At 42.0% G+C, this 26,316-nt stretch overlaps 2 protein-coding genes across 9 annotated transcripts in view; both read right to left on the reverse strand.

The window, feature by feature from the left end:
* Positions 1 to 13,342, reverse strand: part of CEP152 (centrosomal protein 152) — a 44,944-nt gene extending 31,602 nt beyond the window's left edge. For 3 of the 5 annotated variants that reach the window (XM_033166963.1, XM_033166961.1, XM_033166959.1), the window contains exons 1-9: positions 10,797 to 10,904; positions 7,729 to 7,856; positions 5,879 to 5,970; positions 5,615 to 5,684; positions 5,117 to 5,449; positions 4,251 to 4,410; positions 1,779 to 1,919; positions 950 to 1,089; positions 67 to 267 (exon numbers count right to left, since the gene is read on the reverse strand). In XM_033166963.1, the coding sequence (XP_033022854.1) occupies positions 67 to 267; positions 950 to 1,089; positions 1,779 to 1,919; positions 4,251 to 4,410; positions 5,117 to 5,449; positions 5,615 to 5,684; positions 5,879 to 5,970; positions 7,729 to 7,830 (1,239 nt within the window). In that variant the 5' untranslated portion in view covers positions 7,831 to 7,856; positions 10,797 to 10,904. Of the gene's footprint in view, positions 1 to 66; positions 268 to 949; positions 1,090 to 1,778; positions 1,920 to 4,250; positions 4,411 to 5,116; positions 5,450 to 5,614; positions 5,685 to 5,878; positions 5,971 to 7,728; positions 7,857 to 10,796; positions 10,910 to 13,265 lie in introns of those variants that run through there. The other 2 variants (XM_033166960.1, XM_033166962.1) reach the window with 2 other exon arrangements.
* Positions 13,343 to 16,743: 3,401 nt separating this feature from the next.
* Positions 16,744 to 26,316, reverse strand: part of SHC4 (SHC adaptor protein 4) — a 58,830-nt gene continuing 49,257 nt past the window's right edge. For all 4 annotated transcript variants that reach the window (XM_033167233.1, XM_033167232.1, XM_033167231.1 and 1 more), the window contains 5 exons: positions 25,548 to 25,725; positions 23,551 to 23,611; positions 21,256 to 21,435; positions 18,249 to 18,490; positions 16,744 to 17,393 (listed from right to left, as the gene is read on the reverse strand). In XM_033167233.1, coding sequence (XP_033023124.1) covers positions 17,253 to 17,393; positions 18,249 to 18,490; positions 21,256 to 21,435; positions 23,551 to 23,611; positions 25,548 to 25,725 — 802 coding nt within the window. In that variant the 3' untranslated portion in view covers positions 16,744 to 17,252. The remainder of the gene's footprint in view (positions 17,394 to 18,248; positions 18,491 to 21,255; positions 21,436 to 23,550; positions 23,612 to 25,547; positions 25,726 to 26,316) is intronic.

The following is a 26,316-nucleotide window of genomic DNA, read 5'->3' on the forward strand; positions in this document are numbered from 1 at the left end:
ACAACAACATTGCAACTTTTCATGCCCTCTGTGTGATATTTTCAATATTGTAAACCTCAATCTGACCTGCTCCTGGAATGCTATGTTCTTAGCATCCAGTTTCTGCTGCAAAGACAAGGCTTGTTCTTCATGTTTCTGTTTGAGTGCTGTAACGATCGCCTCATGCTGCTCTTTTGCACGCTGAAGGGTGTCAGAGCGTCGAAGTTCCAACAGCTGCTGCTGCATGGCTTCCATTGCAACTTCTGCAACTTTAGATTGTTTGATCAGCTACACACAAAACAAAAACAAACAAACAAAAATCAAACAGGAACGTGTTAGTTCAAAATGATTCTCTAGCCACCTTAAAAAAAAATTATTGACATAAATTCGCTGGTTACAAAGTATTCTTCAAATTATTTAATAGAATGCCATATCATATGTTACGAAGCAAGTATTATGCAACTATATTGGGCTAAGAATATCCATAATAATCAATTTTTTAAAAATGCTAATACATAATAAAAGGCCAGTTTTGTTTGAAAATGTGGACTGTTTGCATACTTCTTTCCCAAAGCAATTTACAGCATGTAGTTTTCTTCAAGACCATGATGTCACACACTTTTCTTAGTCACTGATTAATTTCTGGATGATTACTGTTTCTTCAAGATTTTGCTACCAAACGTTATCTTGATTGCTATCAGCAATGAGATATAGGAATCCTTTGATTGTTCTTTATCTGCTGCTTAATATGATCTAACAATATTATAATTGGGTTTAGTTGCAGACTGTATCCTGTAATTCCCCTTTCAGTATCTCTGATATCTTTCCAAATAATCCTAATCCAGTTGAGTCCTACTATATAAGGGTGATGTGTCTCTTTTCTTTACGACATCACCAACAAAATTCTGAAATGTTGCAGTACTTTGGCAAATCTTTTAATAACTATGAGAATTGTAATAGTTAACAGTACCTGCTCCTCGTTGGCAGCTAGCGTCTGAATTTGTGTTTCTAAAGCTTTTATTTGGCCTTCAAACTGAATTTCCCTTTCTTTGGCATTTTGATGGAGTTTTTGACTTTCCTGGAGACTGAGACACATGCCATCTTTTTCATCTTTTTTAAAAAAGAAAGAAAAATATTCAAAATCGCTAGATTAAGTTGGGGACGACGACAACAACTACAATGTCTACCTGTCAAAATGGCCCATGGGTGGTGGGGAGACCAAATGATCTTCCCCACTGGTTAAATCCTGATCCCCAACCCTGAAATAGAGTCACTCCCTGGTCACAAGCAATTGTAAACATTAATACAAATGCAGTGATCAGCAAGGAAAGAATGAACACACAATTTATCTCTAATGAAGTAATTTAAATTTAGGGTCCAGATTGGTGTAATTTTAATTTAAAGAACACACAAACCCACAAATTATAGTTCAGACAATAAATGATAGCAAAACAAGTGTGCTGCTTTGTTTATTATTTGTAATAGGCACTTCAATATTAACTCTTGCATATCTGGTCCTCTTACTGCCCTTTTGGCATTTTATCTTTGTTATTTCCCAAACTTCTAACACACCCCTGCCAAGAATGCAAGAAATCTTGGTCAATAATCCCAAGTGGGAGTGAACTGGGGAAAACAGCCTCAAATTCCAAATCAGGATTCCTTCTGGGCCTAATATGGCCCATGGGCAGAGGGCTCCCCACCACTGCCATAGAAGAAAATATTTTATTTCTAAGGGACCTAGAATCCTCACAAACCAAACCAAAACTCTGCAGGTTCCTCCCGAAGGCAATAAGATTTACCTTTTACAATTGCAAGCTGATGAGACAGATACCTAATCTGCTGGGCTCTTTCTTCCAGCTGGTTATTAAGTTCTTCCAGTTTTCTTCCTTTTGCTTTATTAAGAACCTGAAGTTGCAGAATCTGCATGTTGTCTGGAGAATCTGTCAATTCAGATACAACTTCCAAACATCAGATATTAAAATATGTATGCTTTCCTCAAATAATATAAATATGGCCATATTTTTTTTCAAAAATGGGGGGATAATTATATCTTGATAAAAATATCAGAAGTTTTGCCAAATGCATCTTTGCTTCTCTTTTTAATTTTGATCCCCCTCCCCTGATTAGATGGCAGAGCCAACTACGAAGCTTATATGCAGGGATCAGAATATTTAAACTCCAAAAACCCCACAAATGAAGTCTTTGCTGTCCCAGAGCTGATGGGCAAGCAACTTTACTCTACCTACAACTTTCTGGTATTTAAGTGGTATATTAATTACTAAAATAAATTGAGGAAACACAATATTGGCCTGTATTTTGGAAAATGCATTCCTGTTCAGTGTCCACTCTCCTGGCTGGATATAGTGATTAGGTAGTCTGTTGTACTGTGTTGTGCTACAATCAAGGCCAGGTTTTCTTCTGCAGAGATAAGGAAAGCTTGTGCCTCTTTTAGGAGCAAGTATGATCTGCCAGCCCCTTGGTATTCTAGGTGTGCTTTTGTGGTTGTGTCTTCTGTCGAGACCAACACTTTTGTGGCAAATGGTGACTGTGAAGTGTCTTGGTGCTAGACTGACTGCCCTCAGCGCTAGCCAGTTTATGGTGTGTGTTGCTTCACAGCTTGACCATGTTGTCTGCGCCCCTTAGTGTTGGCAGTGTACATTTGGTTAGCTAGGATGGATCCAGCCACCAGCTCAGAAACTGTTTCACCAGCCTGTGTGTGCATCTTCATCATTGCAAAGGTTCTTCCAGTTGGGAGCCAAAGAAGAAGGAAATGAAGTTAGGGTTGTTGTTTTTTTAGAAAATACTTGATAAAAAGAGCAATAAAGAGAAAAGGGCAAAGATAGGGCAGAAGCAGGAAAGGAAGCCAGCACAGAACACAGACAAAGAGAGCAGAGCAGAGGAAATACAGCTGCTTTAGGAGAAGGCAGAGACTAAACTGAAGAAGCCCAAAGGGAAAAGCACATACAGATGAACTAGTCACATGTCCCTGACTTAGGCAAATCACAGGGCACTACCGTCTATAAGGATATCTCATCTGCTACCCATAGAACATCAATTCTTAGAGGAATTATGAGAAGACAAAAATTTTGGTCTTCTCTAACGGCTGGAAATTAGAGAAATGGAAAATAAGAGCAAGAAATCCAACAAGTGAAGATGTATAGATATCTGGGAAATCTATTCCAGAGTAATTTAGGGAGGCAAAGTGTACCTCATCAGCAGTTACTCGTTTTGATTATCAGAAAGGAAATCAATTTATCCCTGCAGCCAACCAGATATTACAAGCAAAAGTGCTATCCCAGATATTCTATGGGATCCCACTATGGGTACAAGCATATAACAGTGACTTGGAAAAGATTCACTCTAGTTTCTTGAGACGTATCCTTGGACTCCCAAATGTTATTAAATATGAAACAATGTGTGCAGAATTAGGCATACACACAATTGAATACTGGGCCTGGACTACTGCTATAAAATACTGGCTGCACTGCCATTTCCGCTGTCCACCATCAAGCCTGCTCGTTGACCTGCTTAAGGACTCCTATAAATCTAGATGGTACCAACTCCTAGAAAATAAAATCAGATCGATAGGCATCGAGCTGGAGCCCTTGTACAATTCAAGCGAGCAACATATCTTTCACAATGTCCTAATTAGACTAAAGGATGTTGAGAGACAAAATATTGCGGCAGCTGTAAATAAAATTTGCTCTCCCATATTCTATTATTTAAATATCTTAGATAGCAGGGTCAACTATGTTACTAAACTAATAATTCCAGCCCAACGTAGGGCATTTATGCTGGCCCGACTGAATATCTTTCCCTCGGCATTTGTCAGCGGTAGATATCAGAATATTCCCAGAAACAAGAGATACTGCAGATGTTCCCTGAATGTCCCAGACACTGTAGAGCATATTCTCTTTTATTGTCCACTACACAGTACGCTGCGTGAACACGTGTTGTCCCCCCTTTTGGGTGGTTTGAAACCGCAGCATGGTGGAAGTGTTGGATTCTGTCTCTCTGACATTGACCAAGGGGTGACTGCGGGGGTAGCCGAGTTTTTGGCAGCAGTGCTTCAAGGAGTACTTTAACAGGAGGAAATTCTAGATTTTACATATATACACATACAATCAGCCTATGAGTTTAATTGTTGTTTCTTTGTGTGTATATGTGTGTGTGTGTGTGTATAAAGGTTCTTGTATGTGATTCTTTCTCCCGTGGTTTTATTTGTAAAATGCCTAATAAAGGTTTGATAAGTAGAGTAATTAACAACTTACCCTCACCAGTACCCAAAAATTCTTGTTGCATCTCTTCAAATGCATCATTTCTTCTTGTTGCATCTGGAGAAATAGGAACTGGTTGCTGGAAGTTATTCTGGTACGGCTTATATACTACTTTGTAAGGCTCCACAGTTGTTTCTGAAGTGCCACATTGCAACTACAACAGAAAAGCATAATTTCTTTAAAAAGTACAGGTCGCTTCTTACATTTGTTATCAGAGTTCCAATACCCAATTATGAAATATACATGTATAGTGCCACATATAAAGGAAGCATATATAAGCCCCACTTTTCCCTTTAATACATATGATTGGATTCCTACTCCTTGCCTCTCATCACCCATGTACTTTATTTTTTCCTCTTTTTTTACAAAGTAATAATCATAAATAAATAATAAAAATGTGCACCCCACCACTGAGACCATTCCATTGTAACTATCCAACCTCCCAAAATTTCAACACCTCTTGCAATAGTCTGAACCCTTTCCGTTGTAACAGTACAAATTCGACAAACTCCTTCCATATCTCCTCAAAATTATTTCTCCTCCGTATTCCCCACTTCCTGTATAGCATATTGCACATATACTTTGGTTTCTGATACCAGGATCAAACAATATGTGAAATGTAGCACCCCAATACCTTAATTTGGAAACCATTACTTGGAAATAAGCCCTAATGAATTCAACAGAGCTTAGACCCAACTTAAAAGTGCCAGATTTGCTATTTGAAAGTTACAAACCGACTTAATCTTGAGGTTGTAGTTCCAGTTTTCTTGCATTTTGCAATACAACTAGTTTTTAGAACTTTGGAAGATGAATATCAGGAAATGCGAAAACAAAATAGCAGCTTCAAAGAGTCTACATACCTTCAAGTTTTCCTTCTTAGCATCAATGAAATTGTCTGTTTTGCTGTGTTGCTTACTGAACTCTTGCTGGTGACCATTTGTGTATGGCCTAAAGTTTTCTGGAAGGTGATATATGTTGTCTTGTTGGTAGTGGCTAGATGCTTTAAACCCATCTCCTCCCATATACACTTCATCAGATCCATCCTCACTAGCTCTGCCAGAAATCTCATACATGCTTTTATCTTCATCTTCATTGTGATGTTCTGACCAGTCACTGCCATGCATTTCACCTTGGAAGTTGCCTTGGTCATATAAAAAGCGGTCAGCATACAAATTTTGACCCTGTTCATAGTCCTGTGAATAAAGTTAGTTAGCACAACTGGGCACTAGTTATGTTACAGCTAGCAAAGTGTGAAAGATGACATGAATAAATTGTTATTTTGCAAACCTGCGCAAAGATAAGGATAAACAAGCAAGCATGCATGCCAATTTGCTCTACTGTATGTCCTATTAACTTACACTTTGTGGATTTGTTGCAACTGGATGATCATTCCATCTGTTGGCATCCTGATCCCAGGGTTTCTGTGCTCTATAAAGAAAGCACATGGAGCCATAGGGTATGTGTAGGATATGTGTGAGCGTATGTAGCATTATTGTGAGATATATATATATATAATTAGCTGAACTTTTTTCTTCATCTACTCAGGCAGTTGGTGTTGCTAATACAGTTACTGTGAGTGCTATTTGAGGAGGGGGGATAATAAAGAGAGTCAAGATTCTTACTGTTCATGGTCCTCGGGTGCACTGTAATCAGAGAGGTGATCTCCGCTGTCTTCTAGCATATCATGGGGAAGGTCTGTTAATAGCTGCTGCAACTGAAATAAGACTTATTATAGTTACATAAACATGCAGAAGGTTGGACTAGATGATCCTCAGGGTCCCTTCCAACTCTACAATTCTATATTTCTTTGATTCTATGGAGCACATATCCACTAACTAGACTTGTGCTTAAGTCAAAAGAGTTTTTGGCACCTTCTATACCGAAGGAATTAAACTGAGGAGAAGGCATGCTACATTGTTCTGAAAACTCCATACCATTACAATAGTGCTACCCTGGCACATATTATTCTTTCTCTGCTGGGTCATGAACATTTGCACAAAAAGTATGGAAGATATTCACTGTCATAGACAAGGCAGGTAAGATGGAATAGATCCATAGTAACACATTCATTTATGGGAGCTGACCTATTGCACAACCTACACATAGATGCCTTTGAGGGGCATGCTTTGCTGCTACCCAAAAGAGTAAGCAAGATTAGAATTCATCAACTTGTTCAGCACAAAGTTGCACATCGGAAATATATCATGAACTGTAAGACTGTAGTTCAGACAATTAGAACTCTGATAACTGGATGCTTCATAGGCAGAATTCAAAGAAGGAAGCTGTTGCTGTTGTTGCTGCTGCTGCTGTTGCTACTAGTTGCCCCTGCATCTCCTTATACTACACCCCCATGACTGTAAGAATCTGCTCTGGAAGGTTTGGGGACCCTATGAAACAGTGGGAGATAGTGCTATGGGATGCAGCAGATGTCTCTGTTGGATCAGAGTCCCTTTGGGGAACGGAAGGACTGTTTGCAGATTGGACACTCTGGACCCAATGCCTGTAACTGACTACTTGAAAATAATCAGGAACAATAGGTTACTCAATCACCAGTTTCTTTGCATGAGTTTTTCCCTCCTCTATTCCAGCACTTCATTCCTCACATTTCAAAGAATACTGTACAGAGTGGGAAACTCTCCCCCAGCCCTCTGTCTGTCTCTCACACCCACACGCAGAGTTCTCCACCTCAACTCCTAGATGACTTAGAGAAGCCAGGAGGGGTAGCTGATTTGAATGTTGCACTGTTTGTCTTGACATGGCATGATATTGATATGCAAGCCTGCCTGAGGGAAGAGGTGTGTGGCAAAAGCTGCCCTATCCTCCTGGCCTGAATATTGCCTTCTGCTCTGCTCCTGGAACTGGTGGAGGGTGGGGTTTTGGGGAGAGGGACCACTCTTTATCAAAGGTAAAGGAACATCCACAACTGCTGCTGACTTCAGAAAGGAGTTGCTGCACTTCTAGAAAGAATCTATCTAGGCAGAACTATATAACTGCATTACCTGAAGAACATCTGTTTGAGCCTGCTTTTTCCTTCTCCCTCCCATGCCTTTTCCTCATATGTCATGTCTTTCTAGATTATGAGTCTCTATAACCAATTTTTTGTAGGCCACTTTGGGAGTGTTTCTGACTAAATAACAAGGAATAAATGCTTTAAATAAATAATATGTAATGGAACATACAAAACTTAGGAACACTACAATTTTACTTCAAAGCTGGAGTGGGTGGTAATAATGTAACATTATTTCAGCTGAAGTATCATGATAGGAAACAAATACTGCACTTCTCCAAGTATTTTTTTTTAAAAGCCAGAAAATACTGTGAATGTAGTACTTAAGTCTCTGCAGGACCAACCTTTCTTTTGGGAGGGAAGAGCTACAGACCACTTACATCTCTCAGAATACCCTTCCCCAGTATTTCTTTGTTGAGGAAGTTACTTTTCAGTAACTAACTAAAATAAACTTTCTTTACTTACTTGGAGCAAGGAATCCTGTATAGAGTGCACCTGTTCTTCCAAACCTTCAGTGAGGTTTTGGTACTTAGAATGGATCTCAACTGATACATCTGTGCAGTACATTTTCTTTTTTTCACGTTACTAGAAAACTGTACACAACATAAGCGATTATGGTGTTTTAAATTAGATACCCAATTTTTCTTCATTCTAAAACTAGCAAAGACTATACACGTTTGTTTATTAAAGGAAAGCATCAGCCCACAAAAAGAATAACAGGCAAACGAAATGCCTCTCTCATATTTTAGAGTGGGATTCAAAGTAAAGGTACCCCTGACTGTTAGGTCCAGTCGTGGACGACTATGGGGTTGTGTGCTCATCTCGCTTTACTTGCCAAGGGAGCCAGCGTTTGTCTGCAGACAGCTTCCGGGCTGCATTTTTATACTGTTGTATAGGAGAAAAGATTGTGCCTTCACACAATCAGGATTTCAAATCATCTCTATGCAGGGTTTCCCAAACTTGGATCTCCAGCTGTTTTGGGACTACAATTCCCATCATCCCTGACCACTGGTCCTGCTAGCTAGGGGTGATGGGAGTTGTAGTCCAACAACAGCTGGAGACAAAATTTGGGGAAATCCTGCTCTATGGATTAGACGAGGGATGGAGAATCTCAAGGCCAGAGACCAAATGCAGCCCTCTCCTTCTGGCCCTTAGGACTATTTGTAGGCAACAGGCTCTTCCTGGCCCAGCTCCTCTCACCATCAAGCTTTTTGCCTGGCTGGAATGTGCCCTTTACTATTATAACCCCTCCTGGATGAAGATATAACTATAGATTGATAAATACACAGTGTGTGTGTATACCTCCCACTTTTCTGTGGATGGAATATAGTCTGCTACATTAAACTAACAAATCACACCCATTGTCATGCCCGCTTTTGCCTCTAGACTTGCTCAGCTATACTGTCCCCCTTCTTCCTGGCATGCTTATTTCAGAGGTTTGGGACAGGGGGTGTATAGCAAAATGTCCAAGTCAGTCCCCACTTGCAGTATGAAGTGGTAGTACAGCCCATAAACATGTTTAGACCTCTGCAAAAATTAGGTTAGCATGTCACCATCCCGGTGGAAGGCAGGGAATTAATTTAGCTGGTAATCAGCATACCTAAAGGAAGGAAAGTTGGGAGTTTTTGAAGCCACAGAAGGTGGCTTCAAAAAACAACAACAAAAATTTGATATCTGAACACAAGTGCATTCTGGCAAATTATCCTAGTTTAATACTTTGAGATAAATAGCTGTGATACTTTGAAAGCCAATTTGTTGTTGTTGTTCAGTTGTGTCCGACTCTTCGTGACCCCATGGACCAGAGCATGTGAAAGCCAATAGCAAGGTGTATTAAGTGGGACAGGAAACACATCCAGCAAAGGAATACTTTCCGCCTTTAACAACCAATAGCTTGTTAGTCAAACTAGACAAGAAGCAAAATTCTATGCTGATTATTTATCATTAATACAACAATGACAGGAGATTGTACTGGTCAGCTGATGGTGGTGTAAGAGCCACTCTGGTTCTCTAGGACCAAATCAATACAAATACTGCAATACAATTAACCAGCAATAGTTTTCCTATAAGCCCACTTGACACAACTCCATTTAGAAATTAGCTAATTTTTTGTGTTTTCTCTGTCCAGAAAATATACAGAACTCTCAGGGAAAACTGATACACAGCAAAATCAGTTACATGTGCAATAGGCACCCTAAAAAACTAAATAAATTAAATGCATAAGAAACACATACTGAAGTGCTGCACAGAACAGCAGAGTCTCTCTTCATAATAGAGAGAGGCACCCACATTCCTAAATACTCCAGATAAGAGAAGGCATAATTCACAGTTCTGTTACAACAGCTGACTCCAACATGTACAGAAGCTTAAGAAATAGCAAATGACAAAAGCACTTTATTTAAAGGTGTGTTTTTTAAACAAACAGCCACACTAATAAGGAGCTGTTTCGGTGACATCATGAGACACTCAGGTGTAATTTCAAGAAGATTATGATGTCACTAGAAATGTCTTTCCAAGACAACAGTATTAGCCTTAACAGAAAGTAGATTTCTGAGGTGGAGTCCAATCCCATAATAAGAAAGTCTCAGTAAAAGCTCAACAACTCTACAAGTTGGATCTGCCAGTATAGCTGTATAGCAGACATGCTAGGTCTGAAGGCAGCCCTCTTTAGGGAAGTTTTTTTTAATATTTAATGCTGTATTGTTTTTAATACTTGAATGGGAGCCGCCCAGAGTGGCTAGGGAAACTCGGCCAGATGGACGGGGTATAAATAATAAATTTATTATTATTATTAATTATTATTATTATTATTATACTAGGTCAGTCATATTGTACGGCTGGAAAAGGTTTAGAAGAGGGCAACCAAAATGATCAAGAGCATAGAGCAACTCACCTATGAGGAAAGGCTACAACATTTGGGCATCTAAGTTTAGAAAACATGCTAGAGGTGTAAAAGTTATGCATGGCTTCAAGAAAGTGCATTTATAGAGAGATACATTTTCCCATCTCTCATGAAATTAAACTTGTGGGCATTCAATGAAACTGAATGTTGAAAGATTCAGAACAGACGAAAGAAAAGTACTTCCTCACACAGAGTACAGTTAATTCTGAAATTCACTTCCACAAGAAGTAGTAACTGTCACCGACTTGGATGGCTTTAAGAGAGGATTAGACAACTTCATGAAGAAAAGGTCAGCTACTAGCCACAATAACTCTATAGCTGGTGAACTTATTTATATCAGCCAGCAGCCATCTGGTCTTAAAATCATCTGGTTGACCTTTTAAGAAGGTGTGAAAGGGAAGAACATAATACTGAAAGGAAAGAATATTGTTAATTATATAATGAACTGTATATGATATACTGCTGGACCAGATGGGCCATTGGCCTGGTACATCATGCTCTTAATATGTTCTAAATCATTTCCAATGTGGTCCTTAGTGCTGAACAAGTCATCTACCCCAGAGTAAGAAAAAAGGAAATTTGGAGGCGGGGAAAGAATAAGAAACATGAAGTTTTGGCAAGTCTTAATTTTTACCTCTTGCTCCCTAGCATAGTCCTCCTGGTCATATTCTTCATCTTCATGTTGTACTTGCAAAGCTGCGCTGTCAAAGTCAAGTGACATGTTTGCAATAATGTTTCTTGTTTCACCTGTGTTGGGGAAAACAAAAATTACACAATTGCAATTAATAATAATAATAATAAGCTTTAGTGAAAGAGGAAAAAAGCCCTCATACAGACACCGTTCCTAAAGTGACGTTCCCATTAGCCAGAATTTGTTAGCTCCTTGTTACTTAAAAATTCTTTGATACTGAGCCCTTGGTTTGCAGTTAGCTTTCAAAAGGCACATAATAGGAGTTAACAATGTCTGGTTCCCTGCTCATAAGCAGTCATAAAGACTGACCCCCTCCATCCTACCCCACCCCAATTTTTTCATATAACATTCCCTACTTGCAGTTCAATTGCTAATTTTGTTCAGTTACGTTACTATGCTTGGAAGGTTTCGTATTCTGAAGCAGAAGATGGTTGTGGTAATTACTCACCAGTCAGATACAAATAGCAACTCCCTATATAACCTTGAAAACAGACCATTTTAGTCTCAAATAAACACCTCACCAAACCTTCAAATCACCTCTAAATTTATTCTCTGCATATTCTTTAAAAATTAATCTCAAGATTTGCTAACAAAATTATTATTTTGCCCGATCTGTTATGCTTTTGATGAGTTCTGTGAAACTCAATTGGTACTTGAGAGATTGAGAAATGCCTTGATGTTTGATTGCTGCATTTTTATAGATCCAACCCAAACTCCTGCACTCTTCAGTCTAAAAAGCTAGCCTCAAGCATCCAACCTACGAATATAAAAGCTATTTTAAATAGTTGCTTTGCATAGCAATGTTTGCAGAATAATGTGTAAATTGATGGCTTGCACAGTTTACTTGTTACACTAGCCAGAGACGGGACCAGGAGAAGTTAGCCAACCTTTTTGGTTCTGACCCACCACACTGAAATAAAATTCCTTTCCCTGAAGACCCTGAGAGAGGCTAGAATCCATGAACCTAAATAAGAGAATGGCCCGTCCTACTCAGCCTAAGTTCAGAAAGATTAGCTTGGGAAACCTATTGTATGTTGAGTGACTGAAACCTTGCTGAGTGAATAAGGTAGCGGGAAATATTTTGTGAAGCTCCCACTATTCCTTCAAATTATAAACAACCTAAGACACTAAGACAGCTCTGTTGGATGAGACCATAGAGCCATTATATTCCAGCATTCTGTGAGTGGCTAGACAGATGCTCAGGGAAAAACAGCAAGGAGGAACCAAAAGCTTAATAGCACCCTTCCCACTTGTAATTCCCAGTGGCTAGTATTCAGAGACATACCATCTCCAACAGTGGAGGTAAAAATAGAGCCATCCATGCATTTGTCCAATACTCTTCCCCATCTCTGGGAAAGCCTTCTCCATTAACTTCAGAATTATATATACTTCCTTACTTGCCTTTGGAAAGGCACATTTTTCTCCGCTAGCTGGCTTTTGGTTTAGCAAGCTTTGCAAATGGGGTTTTGTCAAGCATCTTCTGCAAGTCCCTGGTCGCCATTTTTCTTTTGCAAGCCGCTTTGAACGATCAGAAAAGCAGCCCCAAACATTAACAGCAATATCTGTGTGATGTTCTTTTGAAAACGTATCAAGAACTACTTCTAAAGCACTACATAGCACGGCACCTTTACGCAGCACAACCCAGTAAATGAGTATTGCTCAAAAGTGTGCTTTATTGAGGTGAATTAGAATTCTGCCACTGGAGCATCTCAGGTTACGCTGCGAAGCTGCAACCTCACATCCATTTAGGCAGGTCAATGGTACGATTGCCACCTGTCCTGTATTTCGGTGTCCTCTCCAAATGCATGTGTTTGAAAGGGTGTGTGAAAAGTCATGTATTTAAGCTCCGGGTAGCCAAGCACAGACAGGTTTTAAAATCCCATGAGTGTGCGTGTGGCAAATTCCAGAGGAGTCATCCTGTTAGACTGCAACAGATCACAATGGACTGCTTTGAAGTCGCTTCAGCACCAGATGAGAAAATAAAAATCGCCCCCCAACCTCCCCGCATTTTGCCACAACAAAGGTGGCAACCCTAGTCGGGGGGGGGGGGGTAAAGCGGCTACGCAAAGCTCACTCGGTCGCATTTTAGCACAAGAGTGTCCCTCTTTACCACAGCGAATGACACAGGTGCCTATTTAAAACATTGTTTCTTTAAAATAAAATAAAAACGGGGTGCGAGTTGCGAGGGAAGCAGAGCAGGCGAATTCGACGTCTAGGCCCAAGGCGCCCCGTTTCCATGGCGACGCCCAACCACCACCACCACCCCTACATGGGCGCCCCCACCGCAGCCGAGGAGCCCGCCGCACTGAACGGAGAGGCCTCCCCCGCCCCGGGTTCCTACACGAGCGAGCGAGTAGCGGGACCCCCCCCCCCACTTTTTTTTCCCCACAGCAAGCAGCCGAGAAGCCTCACCTGTTCCCCCGTCCCCACGCCGCTAAAAGCGACCCCTTCTCTCTTCCGCGTGACGACCGAACCTGCCAGCCGTTCTTCGGGTGATTGAAAGAAAGGCCGACCAATAGGCAAGGAGAAGCGGAGGGGTTGAGAGAAACCGGTAGGTAGGCGTGGGCGAAGAGGCGGACTTTGCTATTTTTTGTTTTTCCCTTTCTTTCTGCTCCAAGCTCGGTTGCGCCGCGAAGCCTTTCCTTGTTTGAAAGCTGGCGCGGCTGGCGGCGGGAAAAGGAACCTGCTCGGCGGTTGGATGGAGGTCTCAGCCAATCGGGAGGAGCGCAAAGGTCCAGACAGTTTCAGAGCCGGCTGCGGCTGCGCTTTAAGCACATTGCAGGCAGCCTGTTGGAAGGGGAGCTGAGTGGGTGGTTTTGGCAAATGGGAGGATTTCGGCTGTCTTCCAAATAGGAATTATTCCGGGGCTGGAGGTGGCTGGCGGGGGGGGGGGGGGGGGCCATCCTCTGTTCTGCCTTCAGGACCCATTCACCTCCTCTTCTTACACAAGGACGGAACAGAAGGAGCACATTGCTGGATCAGGCCCGGCAATCATAATCATAACAACAATTGTTGGTTGTTTTATTTCTATACACCACCCTTCGTCCAAGGATCACAGAGCAGTTTACACTATAAAAACACCAAAAAATACGTAACACAGTAACAAGCAAAAATAAAAGCCCCCCCCCCTCATGTTAAAAGGCCATAGATGGTTTGATTAGCCAAAGGCCTGGGAGAGGAGAATTTTTTTTTTTGCCTGGCACCTAAAGATGTGCAATGAAGGTGGCAGGTGATCCTGGGAAGAGCATGCCACAAATGGGGAGCCACCACCATAGGCAGGGGCAGAATAAATGTTGGGGGCAGAACTGAGCTATCTGCGATGCAGTTGGTCAGTTAAGTGTTTTTATTTATTTGCCCGTGGCCACCACAGAAAAGGCCTGTACAGTACTTGTGTTGCCGCTCTGGACCTCTTGTGGACGAGGCACACAAAGAATGGCTTCAGATTGTGATTGCAAGGTCTGAGGCGGTTCATATGGGGAGAAGTTGTCCTTGAAGTGTTGTGGTGGTCCTGAGCCGTTTTAAGGCTTTATATGTAAAAACCAGCACTTTGATTTAGGCCTGGAAATTAATTGGCAGCCAGTACATTTGGGCCAGGATTATGTGCTCAGACAGTCTTGCCGCAGTGAGCAACCTGGCCACTGATTTCTGCACCTGCTGAAGTTTTCAAACCGTCTTCAGAGGCAGCGCCATATATAATGCATTGCAGCAATCTAACCTAGAGGTTTCCAGAGCATGGATGATATTAGTTACTGTAAGCTATATCTGTCCAGATAGGGATACAGCTGGGTCACCAGCCCAAGCTGATGGAAGGCGCTCTGCACCATTGAGGCCACCTGAGCCTCAAGTGACAGCAAAGGATCAAGAAATATCCTCTATGTACTGTTTCCGTAAATGGAGTGTAAGTCCATCAAGAGCAAACCTCCCCCAACCCGTCTGGTCTAAGGAACTGCCTACTAACAGTACCTCTGTCTTATCTAGATTGACCTTCAGTTTATTGGCTCTCATCCAGTCCATTACAGAGGCAAGACGATGGTCCAGCACATCCCATGCCACACCTACAGATGTAAGGGAGAAGTAGAGCTGTGTCTCAACAGCATATTGCTGACAATGTACTCCAGAACTTCAGATGACCTCACACAGCAGTTTCATGCAGATGCTAAACAGCATGAGGGATAAAATTGAACCCTGAGGAACCCTGCATTGAAGGCTCCATTGGGCCGAACAGCACTCCCCAAGCATCATTGGGTGCCAGAAAGGTGATACCTGTCTAATATTTAATGGGAGAACATTCCAGAGTGTAGTTGCCATAACACAAAGGCCTGATTCCTAAATTGTGCAGAACAGACCTCCTGGTGAGATTCAGGAGGCCCTCAGCTTCAGAACATAGTGATTGGCTGGGTATGTAAGGGGTGATATGATCTTTCAGGTATCTTGGTCCCAAGCTATATAAGGCTTTATACACCAAAATTACCATGAGCAGTTTAGTCACCACCAACAAGCTATCTCATCCTGCAAGCCTTTTGGTAAAATGTTGGGATTTTCAGCTTGGCATTGTGACAAACTGTGTGAACAGTGTGTTGTAAAAGGAACAGAAACAAAACATGTAAAATATATTTGCACAGACAAAGTTTATTTTTAAATGTCATTATTTTAAAAGCTAACCTTATTTAAGACTTTCATATATCCATTGTTGGGCATCCTAGGAGAGAATCACCATCTATTGCTCTGCCAACTTGTTCAGCTCTTGCAAATATGATTTTGGTGGCATTGTGCTAATATATAAAAAGGAATATACCCTGAGAAAACTATCCTTTCCATGTGCAGTGTGGTCTTGAGTATGTGCACTTGGAAGTAAGTTCCAGCGACCAGGTTCATAACAATCAAATCCTGGCTTAATAAACCAGCATATATATGAGTGCCATGGACCTGCATGCAATGGCTTATCAAGTCAGGATTAGAACATCTGAGTGTGGCCACTGAGTTCGGTAAATATTACTCCCTAGATGTGTGTGCTTAAGAGTGTAGTCTTCTTTTTCAAAACTCCAAACACACTACTTGGTCTCTCTGTTATAAAGTACAGAATTGCTCCAGTATATACTAATTTACATAATATTTCAGATTGACAACGGGTACAGAGACAATGCAGGGTGGATATTTATTTCTAAGAAACTTAGTTTCTTAACTTTTAGGAACAAAAGAAATCTAATGGAGCTGAAAAAGAGCAGAGGGAAGGAGAAATACAGAGCATGCAAAATTTAAAAAGAGGAAAGGAAAGTTGCCAGTTTTAAAAGGTCCCCCTGCAAAATAACATATAATCTGTTTCCTTTAGCTTCTCTATATTGTAAACTTACAATGGAATTTGAGAGTGAAAGTTATTTCTGATACTTGTTGGCATTATTAGTAAAATCATATTTGAGACTCTCAAAAATATTAGCATCTAACTAGGCTTACCATCCATTAAGTCCATCTCTTCTTTTTAAAAACAGCAGCATGACATGCAAATGAAGCTTCAGCTATAACATAACATGTGCTGCTGGTAAAGGCATAGAAGGGCTTTTTGAAAAGCAAGCAAACCTACGGTAAGTTTAACCCAGTGTCAGCTTCCGTTTCAAAATTATGCTTACTTTACATACTTACATTTAGCAAATGTTGCACAAACATTAAAAAAAAGTTTAGGGGTGTTATTATTTATTACTACTACTAATGAATGAATCTGATACCTTTCTTAAGCTGTGGTCTTTCTCCAAAGCATACTTACATTTCAATGAAATTGATTAATGAAACTGAATTTTGGAGTAGCCCTCAAAGAAAGATCAATATCATTATGGAAGTTGTTGTTGTTGTTTTATTGTTCTATTCAAATTGACCTGTGGGTTCTTTTATCTCTCTCTTTTTTTTGGCAATCATATATTGTATACCTAGACAAATTAATCAACTTTTTTTTTTATCCAGTATAAAGATTATTTATTTCCCCACACCTCCTTGGTTAAAAGGCACATATTTCTATCATTCCAGCCAGTTTCTTCAAGTCAGTTTTGCTTTTGCTTGTGATCCTTTGCTTGTGCTTTTATATTTCATACTGATTCTAAAAATCATTAGAAAGTGATTCTGGTGCTTGGTATCTCCTCTCTCTCTTGCTCTCCAGGGTTTTATTTCTGTAAGGTAAAACTGTTGTAGCTGTCCAGATGGGACTGTATAGATGTAAAGTAGATAAACAGACTGGCAAGTAGATAACACACACGCACAAAGTCTTTTGTAACAGCATCTAGAGGCATCATCTATTCTTTGCAGAGCTGGATTCCTAGGATCCATGTTTCACAATAGTCACTTGAAGTTTTGTTAGGAAAAAGAAAGGAGGAATTGTCTTGAGGATGGCGTAAGCCAACCTAATTATTTGTTCTATTGCGGGTGTCCAGTCCCTTTCCTCAGAGGCTGCTTCAGATTTAATTCACTTCCAGAAGAGATTATTGGCAAATTATTTTCCATGTGGTAACGAATGAGATGATCCACACTGTCAAACACATGATCTTTGGTTCTAACCTAGAAAAGGCAGCAAAAAATTAAAGGCAAACATTAGTTTTCAATTGTGTGTCAATAAGGTGGCTCTGCATCTCGAACCACCATATTGCACTTGCCTTCTCCCCAGCTTTTCTTCCACTTGCAAAATACTAAAAGCCAGAGACATGATTGCTGTATGCTGCATCCCAGTAGCAGCTGGTGTGTGTCTTGTGGTGCTGGAGCAGCTTTGTTCACCCGGCTTCTCAACACAGTGGTCGCTGCTGGGCACTGAGCGGGCAAGGGGCTAGGTGGCAGGGAGGTTGGTGCAGTGTGGGTGCAGCAGCGGAGCCGATCAGATGCTCACGCTATTGCTATTCCATTGCACCGCCCTCCCTGCCACCTTGCCCCTCCTCTCTCAGTTACTGGCAGCAACTCTGCACTGGGAAGCTAGGTGAGCAATGCCACCCAATCTTGTTTCATCCCGCTGTCTGCTTCTACTGCAGGGGTCAGCAATTTTTTTCAGCAGGGGCCCAGTCCACTGTCCCTCAGACCTTGTGGGGGGTCGGACTATATTTGGGGGGGGGATGAACGAATTCCTATGCCCCACAAATAATCCAGAGATGCATTTTAAATAAAAGCAGACATTCTACTCATGTAAAAACATGCTGATTCCCAGACCATCCGCGGGCCGGATTTAGAAGGCAATTGGGCCAGATCAGGCCCCTGGGCCTTAGTTTGCCTACCCATGTTCTACTCCATCCTGGATCCAAGGCAGCATGCCTCTAAATACCAGTTGCCAGGGAACAATAACCAGGCAATGCTATTTCTGGCACTCTGCACCTGCCCAGTGATCCTCCTAGTGATTATTACTACATCCATTTTCTTAAATGTTCCTACCTTGCCTTCGGGATCCACCAACAACAGATGTTTCGCTTGTCCTCCTTGTAGCCCACTCAAAACATACTGGCCAGGTGACGTCGTACTTTCACGCACCAAAAAATCCCCATCGTTCACTAAGAGGCTCTCTGCTGCTTTCCTGGTTAACTTTCCATGGTAGCATTCTTCATTCCACAGCTGCTGCTGTGTGCCTGCAATGCTTCCAAGACTTGTCAGGTTCTGCTCAACCTCTTCCAATGATTCTGAAATTAAAGCGAAGGAAATGCACAGATCTGGATTAGACGCTGCTTCAAACTAGCACCGTTGGCATGCCATAAACCATCTGTAAAGAGACATGATCTGAATCATGAGAACATAAGAAAAGTCCTGCTGCATCAGGCTAATGTCACATGCAGTGCAGAATCCTGTTCTCACAAAGGCTAACCTATGGGAAGCCTGAAAGCAGGACCTGAGTGCGAGAACACTCTCCACACTTGGGATTCCCAGCAACTGACATTCAGAGGCCTACTGCCTCCAACAGCGCTCCCAAAACCTACAATAATGAATTGACTTCAGTTTCACTTTGATTTTTTTGAACAAGGATTCCCATCATTCAGTGATGTCTTTATAAAGCAAACTTTTAAGACCTGTGGGAATACGTTTTAGGGTTTTCCCACGCTGTAGCCGCTTTGTTGGTCCTTCCGCGCTACTGCGCAGAAGGAAAAAAGATTGGAGCCTGGATCCCTCCGCGCCTCCCCGAAAGCGCGCCAGGAAGCCTCCTGGTAACGGTCACAAGGCTGGTTTCCCGCCTGGAAACACTCGTTATTGCAATGCTGTCATTAGTTGATGCTTGTTTGATGATGCTGTATAATTTGCCAATAAATAGCCCTGCCTCTGTTAGCTCGAGGACGAGTACAACGACGAGTACGAGCAGAGAGACAGAGAGCTCGCTCGCAAACTACCGACTGCAGTCTCATTTGTTTGGCCTCCTTCTGCTTCTTCGGCCGCACCTTTTGCTTTGCTTCTTGCTGCCTATTCTATCCTCTTCAGCCCTTCATCTACTTCCAAAACTCCTCACGACCTTCAAGAACCCTCATAACCAGCGACCTTCATAACCAGTAGGAGCAGGCTCTCCAGCGACTGGTTATCCCAATGACTGGTTATCCCGACAAAGACCCTTTAGCTTTTAAGGCACAACAAACTTGTGTAAAATGTCCCCAAGCATGTATGCACTCTTGCTTAAAAATATGTGTAAGATACACCTGGGTTAGGCTGCATGATTTGGAAGAATGCCATCAATCAGCAGGTGACAGTAATCCACCAGAAATTCACCAGTGATCCACAGCCTACATTCTTCTGCCCATCCCTGCTGTAAAACTCAATGGAAACCAAAAGAAAAAGCACAAGTTTTATTATTAGGGTTGCCAGGTCTGCTTCCAAAAAATAGCGGACAAGTGGGGGGGGGCGGTTAAATTAAATTAAATTATATATTTTCTTACAAACATTTTAACACGCATTAAAATACCATTTCATCATAAAGCTTTTGAATAAAAAAAAGTCCACTATTTTGTGAAAAAAAATAGTGAACATAATGTGAAAAAAGTGGACTCTCCATTCAAATAGTGGACACCTGGCAACCCTATTTATTATTGACTGTTGTGAAAATCTGTCTATCAACCAACTGGGAAAAGGCCACTGCACTGCAGTTCACTGGGGAATAGTTTCAACAATGAGAAAATGATTTTTTAAATTGTAGGGCAGTGTAGCAGCTTGCACAATTGTTATTATTTAAACAGTTAACTAGTAAACATAAGGAGTGTGAACAGGAGACTAGCCACAGTAAACGGAGGGCACCTTTTTCACTGTCCCCTGCTTGTACTGGGGAGAAACAAACCATTATTCCTGACATCCAAAAAATAGTGGTTTGTTTCACTCCCAACAAACCTCAATGATAAGATCAAGCTTATTCTTAGCTTACCAATCATGGTTTGCTTGGTGTGAAATAAACCACAATCCGTGGCTCAGATGTAATGTGAAGCCAGGGGTCGTGGTTTGTTTTCTCCATGTTCTATCAGGAAGGACCAAAACAGCCTAGGTCAGCACATTCACACTAAAGCATTTAATATAATTTACTGTGTGACATTTGAACTGGGCCACTGTATTTTGTACTCTGGAGTCACGATCACAAGCCGGCTTTCTGTCCCTAATGAGATTTAGTTCACAAGTACAAAGATTTCTGTCCCTAATGAGATTTAGTTCACAAGTACAAAGAGGCCTCACCGCTGACTGATAAGGAGAAGCTTGCTATTGATCAGCCACACTCATGGAACATGAGATCTCACCACACAAAAGCAGCTTTGAGTCCCTTTCAAGCATAAGGCAGAACCCACAGTGCAGTGGTAGAGCTCGTGTCCACATGCGGAAGGCCCAAATTCAATCCCTGGCATCTCCATTTTAAAGAATAAACTAGGTGGGGAAACCTCTGCCTGAGATCCTGGACTGTTGCTGCCAGTCAAAATAGACAACTTTGCATGATATGATGTTGTGGTTAATGTGTTGGAGTAATGCCTGGGAGACTGGGGTTTAAACCATGAAGCTCACTAGATGACCTCGGACCAGTCAGATTTACCCTAATTTACCTCACAGTGTTCTTGTGAGGGGGAAAATGGAGAGGGGAAGAACCAGGTACTCAGTTTCTCCTTGGAGGAAAGATGGGATATAAATAGAATAAATAGTAGATGAACCTGATATGAGGCAGCTTCCTGTGTGTAGAAGGGCAGAAATCCAGAGAAGCAAGGAAGTGGAAGCAACAGCTTACGAAGAGGGTACATGCAACTGTGTTGAGTAATAATGGTCATCTGTTACCGCTCATTGTTTTCATTAATGATAAATTTGGCATTGATCGTCTTGAATCTCATATCAAGAACAGATGCTTAGCAGTGTTTCAAAAAGCCTGAATGACTTTGCAAGGATTCACATTTCTTTAATTTAAAGCCTCATGGCATGTATTGTAGGAATATGAACGTACTTGAATGGTGAACAGGGCTGCCACAGGTCTGTTCTGCAGCGCGGTTTCTGGTAGTACTAGGTATGGTCTGCAAATTCTGAGTGTTGATATATCGAGGGTCATCAAAAAGATCCATTTTGCTTGCATTTTTCAGCAATGAAGCATCTTTCTTTGCTCCCTGCCCTTGTTCAGTGCAGCCACCTGCAGTTGGTTGCAATAGAAAGAAACTTCCTTTATTTCACAATAAACATTACAGTGACATGTAAAAACACTTGACATTTTCCAAATGTGTTCTGCCAAGACATGTTTAAAAAACAACGGTGCGCCTACTTATCTAATATTTTCAGCACATATGAAAAAAACGAATTTCTAGCATACCGGGCTATCCTACATAAACACCAATATCGAACTATGATGTTGTGACCTGATTTCTAGCCACTATAATCCCACCGGCTCAGAACCACAATATGGAACAGAATGTATAATGTCGAAGACTCAGGGATAAGGAAGGCATTTGATTCAGTTTCCATTTAGAGGTGAACCTAATTTGTACTTTCTGAAATATTCTGTAACTGAAAACCACCGTTCCTTTGAAATTAGCACTTCTCTGATTTTTGAAATGCAATTCACCAGCCAAGCAGTATATACAAAGATACATATACTGGGGTAAAGTTTGCATATAAATGCATTTATCATCTTATGATCCCAGTGGAACAGTGGCAGATTTAGGGTAGCACAACTGCTTTGGTTGCACAGTGCCTTGGGGGTCCTGCAGGGAGCCCTGCAACTCAGGCAGAACGGAAGGCGGGGATGCCAAATGTTGGCGTCACATAGGGTGCTGCTGAAATTTGAAACCCCAAGGCCCGTCACTGAGTGGAATCCTCTAGGTGGCTCACATAGCAATATTAAAATTACAGCATCTATTACAAAATTTAAAAAGTCTGTAACAAACACAGCACACATCATTGTGTAGGGCAGAACACAACACTTTACATACACACGCAGATCTAAAAAGCCCCCGATGCTTACATTTTCTAGAGCAAAGCAGCTTCTGAAAGGGGATATGACGATAAGATTATGAATGGGGAAAGGGTTGAGCATCTCATCCCCATCTCTGCTCCAGATCTCCCTCTCCTGTCTAGGAAAATCAGCTGAACTTTTGTTGCCTGAATTTGTGTGAGATGTGTAAGTTATGGCCTTGGTGTTATAAGCATCTCAAATAACAGCAAGGGCAGCATGTTGGCTGACAGCTGCTGGCAGTTACAAGTAGAGCAAGCCAAGGGTAGCGTCAGATATAATCGGGCATCTGCTGAAGCCCACGTCCCTGCAGCTACTTTCTCGTGTTATTGTTCCTCCTTGGTTCACCTGCTCCTTCTCAGTATGCAAACAAGAGTGAGGAGGTGCAGCTGCACCCTCTGTTGCCTTTCCCTTTCCTTCTGGGTGGCTGTGAGGACTGACCCGAGAGAGAGAGTGCAAGTGAATGAGCAGCGGTAACAGTGGCCAAGGTGGGTTCCCTTGGAAATGGGGGCCCATTGAGGCATATCTATTGAGTATCATAATGAGGCAGTGAAGGATAGGCGTGGCTGGCGTGCTCTGGTCCATGGGATCACGAAGAGTCGGACACGACTGAACGACTGAACAACAACAACAAATCATAATGGAAACTTAAGAAGAACTGCATTGTGTCCTTTGAAACATTTGATGCCTACAGACGGCTCTGGGGATGTATTGCAAAGGAGTGTTATGGTTCTCTCTGGACATTTCCCTGTGATGGTGATTGTGCAAAAAAAAGTGCTCCAGGGCACTTTGAAACAAGCGTCTAGTTCACGTGCCACATTCTTGACAAGGAGTGTAAATCCTCTTCTGCCTGTACCTGCCCGTTTTCCACACCACTTCACTCAACAGTTAATGTAGAAAGGCATAGCTAAAGAGCCCTCCCCATTCCCTTTGCCAACCACTCATTCATTCAACCTAGGTGGAAGGCTGAAGAAGCTCTCCCCCCCGTCCCCGCCCCAGCACTCTGTTATCCAGGCAGTGTTTCTCTGTCTGTAAAGCACACATTAAAAGCTCATTACTTCACCCCAAAGAATCATGTCTCATATTTGCTTGCATTATCTCCATTACTGACCTCAGACAAACATGTGAATTCTGGCAATTTCCACCCCTGTTTCTAATGGAATTCTGAAAACACCCTTAGCAAAGGGGAAGAAGAGGCAGAGGCAGGCTTTACCACAGGCAGGACGGAGCTTGGTTCTACATATTCCATTCCCCCATGAAGAAAGCAGTATGTGACTTAGGAACCCACAGGTTACTTACCTACTGCCTTGTTCTCCTCTGGGCAGTTTTCATAAATATTTGTGGATTTGGGGCTCCCAGTCTGAAAGAAGCAGAAATTAATCATATAGGGTGTTCATTGCTTTTTTTTAATGTCCAGTCAAATCAAATCCTATGAAGCTCATTTGGATAAAAAACACACACACATCCGGATCAAATAGTTTCGCCTAACAAATTACATGTCACCTATTCTTGGTGCTGTGCTCACAGCAAAAGCTGGAAAAGGTTCAGGAAAGGGCAACCAATTTGATCAAGTGGTTGAAACAACTCCCTTATGAGGAAAGGGTATAACATTTGGGGCTTTTTAGTTTAGGAAAAATGGTCAGGGAGGACTTGAGGAAGGTTTGTAAAACTATGCACGGTGTAGAGAAAGTGGATAGGCCTATCTCATCAAAAGCAGCCGACTGCTGGAAGATCCAAGAAAGAAGAAAGAAAGTACTTCTTCAGACAGTGCAACAGTTGGATCTACTACAAAGCTAATGAAGCTTAAGCTTCAGGCCCCTAATCCTAGAGGGGCCCCAAAAGCAACTTCAGTCCACATTGCTTAAAAACTTTGGGTCTCGGAGACCCAATTGGAGTGGCAGGACTGAAACTGACTTTTTGTTGTTGTGTATATTTCAACAATCCCAAAGTCTGACAGTCAGCAGCACAGATGTTGTAAAGGTATGGTGATCTGTCATGGAACAACCCCACTGAAGAAGCTGCTCAGTCCCAGCTCCTGCCAACCTAGCAGTTCGAAAGCACGTAGAAGTGCAAGTAGATAAATAGGTACCACTTCGGCGGGAAGGTAAACGATGATACTGTGCGCTGTTCTGGTTTTGCCAGAAGCGGCTTAGTCATGCTGGCCACATGACCTAGAAAAACTGTCTGCGGACAAACATCGGCTCCCTCTGCCAGTAAAGCGAGATGAGTGCCGCAACCCCAGAGTCGTTCACAACTGGACTTAACTGTGGGTCCTTTACCTTTTTATATTTCAACAATCCCAAAGTTTGACAGTCAGCAGCACAGATGTAAAAGTGTGATCTGTCATGGAACAACCCCACTGAAGAAGGCAACAGTGGTTATCCAGACCTTGTGGCTGGTTGTGAAGGTGGCCCCATGACAGTTCAAGCTTCAGGACCCCCAAAATGTAGGTCTGCCACTGGCTTCTGGGTTGGACAAGAAATGTATAAATATCAAGAGTCTGACATTTTTATCTTTGCTGGCTTGTTCTAGAAGGCCCCCCTGTCGCTGCTTTCTTGGCTTGAGACTCCAGCCCAGACTTCTCCAACCTGGTGCCCTCCAGATGATATGGGCTGCAACACCTGCATTTCTCCTTGTCTCGGTTGACTCTTGAGCCTCAGACAGCCTCCCAAGTCCTATCTCTGCCAAAACTCTCTATCTGAGCAATGTCTCTCACAGCTTAGCTGTCTTGCTCAGCCCAAATGTCACTCTTGACATAGTCCAGCCTTCCCCAACTTGTTGAACTACAACTCCCATCAGCCCCAGCCAGCATGGTCAATGGCCAGAGATAATGAGGAGCTATAGGCCAAAACATATGTGGGACACCAGCTTGGGAATGTCTGTTCTAGCTATTTCTAGGGAATTAAAGAAATCTCTTCTCATACAGTCAAATTTCAGTGCAAGGCCTGTTGTTAAGGGCCTTTTCAGTTGTGGCTCCCCATCTGCAGAATGCTCTCCCCAGTATGGTCCACCCGGTACCATCATTGACATATTTTCAGCACCGGGGGAATACTTACATTTCCCCCCAGGAATATGTTAGACTGAAATGGTGTCATTATCGTTAGTGTGCTGCCAAGCTTCCTTTCGCTGTAACAACAGTTGCTTGTTCTGTTTTTATGGCATTTTGCATCTATACAATCTATATGTATGTTTTCAGTGTGTTGTAAGCTGCCTGGAAAACTCTGAGTAACAAGCGATCAAGAAGTCTAAATAATGTTAAATAATAATAATGTCCTATCAATAATAAACACACTTACTGGACAATATTGCTGTTCATAGTGCACAGGGCACTTAGTTCTTTGTTCTGCGGGCACCTTCAGCCTGGCATCTAATAGTCCACCTGCAGGAGGTTCTTTCCCTGGGATTTCATTATAGTATTCATGATCTTCCTTATCCTGAATATTCCACGTGGATCCACCAAGATTAACAACTTCTCTGTTCAAAATTAATCAACATTACAAAATGCACAACTTTCAAATGTGTCTCATAAAATGAGCTGCAAGCAGTTTCAAACTACATTAAATTAAATCAGCCAGTGAATGCATTGACAATGTATTCATTATATATAGATTCTACTCTTCTGCTAATGGAACTCCCAGAATGGCTTCACAACATAAACAAAGGCAAGAAATATATCTAAAACAAAAAAGGCAGGTAGCCATAAAATTAAACATTAAAGAACTCCCCAAAGGGAAAAGTTTTTATGTGATGACAGATATATGTCATAGCTTCGTGGGATCTTCGTAGGAAAGTTATTCCAAACATCTGGCACCACCACCCAAAAGCCCCTGTTATGCTCACTCACCAAGTGGTCTGAGATGATGGCACAGAGGGTGCGACTCCCCAGGCTTTTCTTACAGTTCAGTCAGGTCTATACGGCAATTTTAAATTGAGAATGTAGAGCTTCTAAGTGGGCCTTTTCTGTGGTGGAGTGGGAGCCAAATATGGCCCACCATGTCTCTCTATCTAGCCCTCAAAATCCCCACTCTGACCAAACCCTTCACTCAACCTGCTTTTCACTCTGAG

This window comes from Lacerta agilis, chromosome 13 (assembly GCF_009819535.1).
Source record: "Lacerta agilis isolate rLacAgi1 chromosome 13, rLacAgi1.pri, whole genome shotgun sequence".
Classification (NCBI taxonomy): domain Eukaryota; kingdom Metazoa; phylum Chordata; class Lepidosauria; order Squamata; family Lacertidae; genus Lacerta; species Lacerta agilis.